The 7,035-nt window shown below is 34.7% G+C and overlaps 1 protein-coding gene across 1 annotated transcript in view; it reads right to left on the bottom strand.

The window, feature by feature from the left end:
• Positions 1-3,876: 3,876 nt before the first annotated feature.
• Positions 3,877-7,035, bottom strand: part of LOC103811056 (nipped-B-like protein) — a gene marked incomplete at its 3' end in the record, with an annotated part of 4,298 nt that continues 1,139 nt past the window's right edge. Inside the window, exon 2 of the mRNA XM_009084002.1 lies at positions 3,877-5,370. Coding sequence (XP_009082250.1) covers positions 3,877-5,370 — 1,494 coding nt within the window. The remainder of the gene's footprint in view (positions 5,371-7,035) is intronic.

The raw sequence follows: 7,035 nt of genomic DNA, 5'->3' as shown, positions 1-7,035 counted from the left end.
CAGCAATGTGCCCAGGTGGCTAAGAAGGCCAACACCATCCTGGCTTGTATCAAAAATGGTGTGGCCAACAGGAGTAGGAAAGCGATCATCCCCCGGTACTTGGCATTAGTGAGGCCACACCTCGAGTACTGTGTCCAGTTCTGGGCCCCTCACTACAATAAAGACATTGAGGTGCTGGAGCATGTCCAGAGAAGGGCAACAAAGCTGGCGAAAGTACTAGAGCACAAGTCCTATGAGGAGTGGCTGAGATAGCTGAGGGGGTTTAGCCTGGAGAAAAGGAGGCTTGGGGGAGACCCCTTGGGAAACAAGTACCTGAATGGAGGTTGTGGTAAGGTGGGGGTCAGTCTCTTCTCTCAGGTAACAAGTGATAGGACAAGAGGAAATGGCCTCAAGTTGATCCAAGGGAGATTTAGATTGGATATTAGAAAAAATTTATTAACAGAGTGTGTTATCAAGCATTGGAACAGGCTGCCCAGGGCAGAGGTGGAGTCACCAACCCTGGAGGTATTTAAAAGACATTTAGATGTGGCACGTAAAGACATGGTTTAGTGGTGGATCTGGCAGTGCTGGGCTAATGGTTGGACTTGATGATCTTAGAGGTTTTTCCCAACCTAAATCAACTGTAAAACTGGCACCACGTTTTATCTCAAGATAGTTGATCAGTATAGCTATAAGAAGCAGCAGAGAAGTTCTGAAAAGAAAGGATAGCAAACATGATCTCCTCATCGCAGGCACAAACTCAAAGGGAAAAGCTTAATGGATTCCCCAACAACATACATTTGCATTAAAACCAGGATAAAAGGCATTTGCAGATATTAAAACCAGAAGAAAAAAAAAGTTACAATTCATTCTGACCTGGACAAAACAGGCCACAAAATTTCACCATAAGACCTCTTAACAAAAAGAAATACTATGAAAAAAACGTCCATAACTTTCCTCTGACCTAGAGCATATCTTTCAGAAAAATGCTCAAAGATCAGGAGAGATCAGGAGTGAAAAATGTTGTTTCTTCCTTGTAAATGTCAAAAGGGACTGTTGGGATGGTTCAATCTTAACGATTGTGTAGTACGGCTATCCCAGTCATATAATAGCTTAATGAAATTTCAAATCTGTATATAAAATTTGATTACAATGTTACTTTGGTTTTTTTACAGTACAATGCAAGGCTTATCCATGTGCACAATAAAGGTATGATTTTAAAATTTAAAGTTTACTGAAACAATCTAAAAAGTTGTATAGACTTTCAGTATACATAACATTAATTTTCTTAAAACAAGTCAATTTTACTGAGTTTTATAATCAATGGGCATTAGTCCCTTAAGACAGAATGACTATCTAAATGCTTTTTGAACTAGCTGAACTAATCCTATTTTAAGCTGAATTTCAGATAAATCACAGCAGTGATGTTGCATGTGACAAAGCTAGGAGAACACCTTTTCTTGAGGAAGGATGAGAAAGGAAAAACAATCGAAAAAAATACAAGGAGGTAAAAGAAGAAAGGGTAAAGCAGAATATACTAAGCTACATGGAATAGGAGGGATGCGAGAAGAATGATACTAAAAGGCACCACTAGAAAAGCTTTGCTGCAACCTATTAATAAATATATAATGAACTCAATAATGTTTATGAAAATTACATCAAGTGTATTAAAATGTTTTATAACTAAAAATGGCATGGAGTAAAACAGTGGATGCTATTTCTCTCAATTGGAGTGAGGACATTGTGAAAATGACATGAATATTTTCTATATCAATCAGTTATTGACAAATAGACTTTGATTTATGAAGAGATATCTTTATGAATTGTGAACCTTTAAAACACTGGAGTTCACTTAAGTACATCCTAGAAAGTAGGCTAACCAGGAAGTTGGGCAAACAAATGTAAAACTAAAAATACACGTGAAAAATATGAAGTTCAAAGACACATTCTCCAAAATTTGCCTGGATGAACACTCAAAACTTGATTTGTAAGAGAAACATAGTTATCCTTTCCATGAAACTTATTTCTAGTACCATTGTAAGAATCTTATTCTAGATACAATATCGAATAGACTGATATCAGATTCAAACTGGTTTTTTTCCCCTGGAAAATCTCCCAAGTTATTTCAGAATATGTAAGAAATATATGACTGCATAAAACATAAAATACACAAAAACACTGCAGAAAAGTTACAAACCTGAATTTAAAATGAATGCATTACTCATGTGTGACATTGCTACTAGAGTCATACCAATTGGATAAGAGTCATTAAAACCTTCACATGTTACTAAAATATACTATATAAATAACCACATACAATACAAACTACAAAAAAGCCTACTTCAGAAACTTTTTAGAAAGTATACATGCACTGTATATGGCTCAGAGGGCTCTAAAAATACCCATTTTCTGCACATAGAATTGTGTGAATTCAGTCTATCCTTTTGAGCTGAACTCCAACAGAAAGCTTTCAGTATTCCTTATGAAGAACATAAAAGTTTCATCTGAAATCTTTAGACTAAGCTGATAGCAAGGATGTAATAATTTTGTGTCTGACTGTAGATATCTATTATTGTTAGAAATGGAAATTTTGCCCCTTCTGAATCTGAAAAAGGAACAGGGAAAATGTTCATATTTTCAGGATAAAGAGAAAATATTTAACAAGGAGGCTAATATTTTACAAGTAAGCAATACTCATCCTGAATTATTAAGTCTTTAAGGGTCAATACAATCAAGTTAGATAGAGAACAGACATAGCAAAATAAATTCATCATACAGATATCAACTGTACACATGTACATAAACATAGTTATACATTCACAAAGATGATTACATCATTTCTTAGCAGATCAACTTTGTAAGAAAACATTTTAATTTCAAATTAATGAGTAATGATATATCTGGAACTGCATTCATAAATAATCCTGTATACAGCTGAAATCCTCTCCCCTGCCACTTTATTTGCCTATTTTTGAGACATGACAGCTGTATAATCATAACTATGTAAGAAATCTAAATGCTTTAAATGCTGAACAATAAAAAAGAAAAGAACCCTGACCAATTAGTAACACTGATTTCACAATGTGAAATTATCTACTTCAGTCTGAAACCAAAGAAAACAAAATATTAGCACCAAGAATAAAAAAGTGTTATATTTGCAGAAGAGGCAATCAAATATCAAACCTACAATCTATTATGAATAAATTCCTGTTCATATTACTAATTTGAAAATTCTAGTCCTTTGTTCACCAGTTCCTTTCCTCTTTCTGCATACACTGGACCATAGAGACAACACTATCTGAATTCTCCTAAAGACAGAACTTTTTTATAAGCTTAAAAAAAAAGTGTGAAGGCTTCCCAACAGAGTTATATTTATAGTGTAAAACAGGCAGATGGGGCTTTGTAACTGCTGTTTTATTTCATCATGTCAAAATATCCCTTGGAAAAGACATTTCATTTTCAAATAAAAATATAAAAGAATTTTAGGGCTTGTATGCATACATAGTATTTCACACCACTTCAGCTATGCTGATTTAGTTACAGTAGTACCATTCCCTTATACAGACACACCTAATCATTCATATAGCAGTTATGTTTAACTAGATAAATTACCAGATTAAACTAATGTAACTGAAGTACAGTTTAATACTATTTAAGTGTTCCCACATTAGGAACTTGCATTGGAATAAAAAAATCATTTTAGTTACACTGTAGCAAGTTTTCCAATAACTACAATTCCATAGACAAATTGCACTTTGTTCCCCAAAATCACCATATAAGCAAGCATATAAACTAATTATCAAATCTTTGCATTTATTTTCTAACCACAGGAGTAGCAAATATAAAAGAACAGGAGTATACAAGATATAATGCAATTTACATTAAAAAAAATCTTACCTTTATTAGATTTGGATGACTTGTTCTTGTTAGGTTTAAAACAAGAGCCCCTTGATTTATCTTCTCTATCCTTAATAAATTTCTGCACATCATCCAATGAAAGCTTTTGAAGGACAACTACAGGCTTAGCGCCTTTATTTAGATCTTCAACCAGCCCAATCTTCTGTACTTTGTCCTGTTCACCTTTAAATTCAGTTTTCCTTGATTCCTGAGTGACATCGACATCTTTATCACGTTTGATTTTTGGAATGACAAAATGTTTCAATGTGCCAGATCTTGTCCCCAACAAATAACTGGGAAACTCTGCTTTATTTTCAGCATGTGCTTTAGTACTATCTGCTTTACTCTTATTACCATCTGTCCTTCGTTCATGCTTGCTGTTGGATGATTTAAAACTGGGTTTATCAGGTTTTGATTTACTAGAATCTCCTCTACCTTCCTGTTTAATGCGAGGACTGTCAGGTCTTGATTTCTGATCTCCAGAAGAAAACCTTTCCCTTGATTCACCAGACTCATGTCTATGTTTCCTTGCAAATTTCTCAGGTTTTGAACCATCAGATTTAATACCATGCTTAGAATCATGTTCATTTTTGTTTGAGGATCTCAAATATTCAGGCCTTCTGATCTTGGATGGATCTCCTCTGTATCTCTCTGACTCCTCCCTGTCCTCAGATCTTTGTTTAAGGCTATCATGGTCACGCCTCGGTGTATCAGAAACTGAATGCCCATCAAGCCTTTGTTTTGTTGGATCAGCTCTAGTTTCAGATTTTATTCTTGAAGGATCAGATTTCACATCTAGTTTATGCCTAGATATTTCTATTTTCTTATCTGATAATGGTTTACTTGATTCCTTCCTGTTATGTTTTGGTGTTTCAGGCCTGTCTTCATTCTTCTGTTTTGGTGTTTCGGGCCTCTGCCTGATTTCCTGTTTGCCATTATTTTGCTTTCCTTCATTTTGTTTCATCTCCATTTGCCTGCTCTGGTTTTGTTTTGATTCTATTTGTCTATTCTCATTTTGTTTCACTTCCATTTGTCTGCTTTCACGCTTGCTTTCACGTTTAGCTTCTACCTGTTTCTTCTCATTCTGTTTATTTTCCAACCGCCTGCTCACATTTTGCTGAAATTCTATTTGTCTGTTTTCATTCTGCTGGATATCCGGCTTTTGACCCTCAAAGTCTGATGTTTCCCTGAAAATCTCAGGATGGTTTTCAGGTTTAAATTTAAGAACTCCAACAGTGTCTTCTTGAGAAACACACACAAACCCATCATTATACCGCTTAATTTCTTCCGGTTTTTTGATGATGTCCAAATCCTGAGTTACTGTTGCCTGAGATTCTGCTCTTCCTGCTTGCTGCAGATCAATACTAACCATCAATGCTGGCCTTGCCCCATTTCCTGTAGAACCTGTCTCCTGAGAAGCTGCTCTATTTCCTCCAGTAGCACCACCAAGCTCCTGTGGTTTGCTTTCTTGTTTTCGCTTCTTCAGAGGCTTATCTACAAATTAAAAGAGAAAAATCACAAATGCTATATATTAGAAACAGGCAAATGCCCAAGCAAAAATGTCCATTCCCCTCCACCCCATCAATTAATTCTCTTCCACATGTATGTGCACACAAATAACAAAACCCACTGAATTTAAAAGCAAGAATAGAACTTCCTCTAATACTTTTTAATGCATTCAGATTGTCATTGTCAGTCTACCACATGTGCCAATTAATCATTAAAAAACACCTTCAAAACATATGAAATCTGTCCCTATAAAATTCCCAAGAGAACCATCTAATAAAGAAGCTGCAATAATGGCCAAAAAGATAACAATTTAGAATTGAAGCAAGTTTTGATGAATGCCACTATAAAAGATTTTCTTTTGCAGATTTGGCATGCTTCATATACATGACCTAAGCAAGGATCTGCAATGATTAAGACAGACCTTCTCCCTACTTGATTCAGTTGGACTTCACACATGTTGTAGCCAGGGAACACACAAACAATGAACAAAAATGATTAAAATAAATCCAACACTCCATGCTTCTCTTTGAAAAATGGAGAATATCAAGAGTTGGAGTCTATACCATATTACATATGTATTAGAGGGCCACTACATACTTAAAAGCTTGCAACCATAATGCTTTTCATGGATGAAATAAAATGTTCAGTGATAATTTTATGTAGCATAAAGAGCTTGACTACAACAATAATACATTTTTTTAAAAAAAACATTAAGAGTAGAATACAAAAAAATAGAAACTGAGCCAACCACACCCCCTGTAATTCGGTAGAATTCATAGAAATGAAAAGCACATGAAAATATCAAAAAGTATGTTCTATTCATTTAACCTTAACCATAGAACCAATTTATATTACCAACATGGTACTCTAAACTAAAATTAATTTCTGCCATGAAACTCAAAAGCCCTACCTGCACTAAGGCTTATATTCTCATTTCTCAATTATCATTTAGCAATTTGTCAATAAAAAATTATTTCCTCTGAAATTAGGGAATATGATTTTAAGTCTAACTAATGACCAAACACAGGCTGAAAATTCTGTCAAAACACCTAGACCACAAATGCAACATAAGAAAAAAACTTATTTTGTGCTTAGATTTGTGGTGCCTTATCACCAGATGCAATGAGCCAGCTCTCCATTTGGGAGGAGGAGAAAGTTAAGAATGATTCAATGGGGAGGGAATGAAAAAAAACCCCAACCTCTCAAATTGTAAACCAGAATTATAACTCTGACTTCTAATTTCCTCTATACTTGTGGAAGATTCTGATTCAGAATTAAAATTTCAAAGGATCATCTCCAAAATTAACATTAGAAAACAGTAACAAGTAGTAAGATGGTCAATTCCAGTGATGTGAACAGGTTTGTGGGGTTTTGCCATCAATTTAATTCTCAAATCTATTTGTATATCTCTAACTTGCTAAAACTCCAAAATTATGTACATTTAATGTCTAGAAGACAGTAAAGACAAATACAATAAACTCCACACAGAAACTGGTCAACTGCAAATAAGGAACTTTGAAAAGTTGAACAAAATCCACTAGGAACACCTGCTAACTTTATGGTAGACATGTGAATCAATATAAATTTAATGAATTGAAGGTGCAGCTTTCTAGCATGGTGATTTTTGCTTTTTCTGTACAACAACTGCTG

Source organism: Acanthisitta chloris, unplaced genomic scaffold, assembly GCF_000695815.1.
Source record: "Acanthisitta chloris isolate BGI_N310 unplaced genomic scaffold, ASM69581v1 scaffold17631, whole genome shotgun sequence".
Classification (NCBI taxonomy): Eukaryota; Metazoa; Chordata; class Aves; order Passeriformes; family Acanthisittidae; genus Acanthisitta; species Acanthisitta chloris.
Note: the sequence above shows the minus strand (reverse complement) of the source record. Positions and strands in the feature narration are given on the sequence as shown.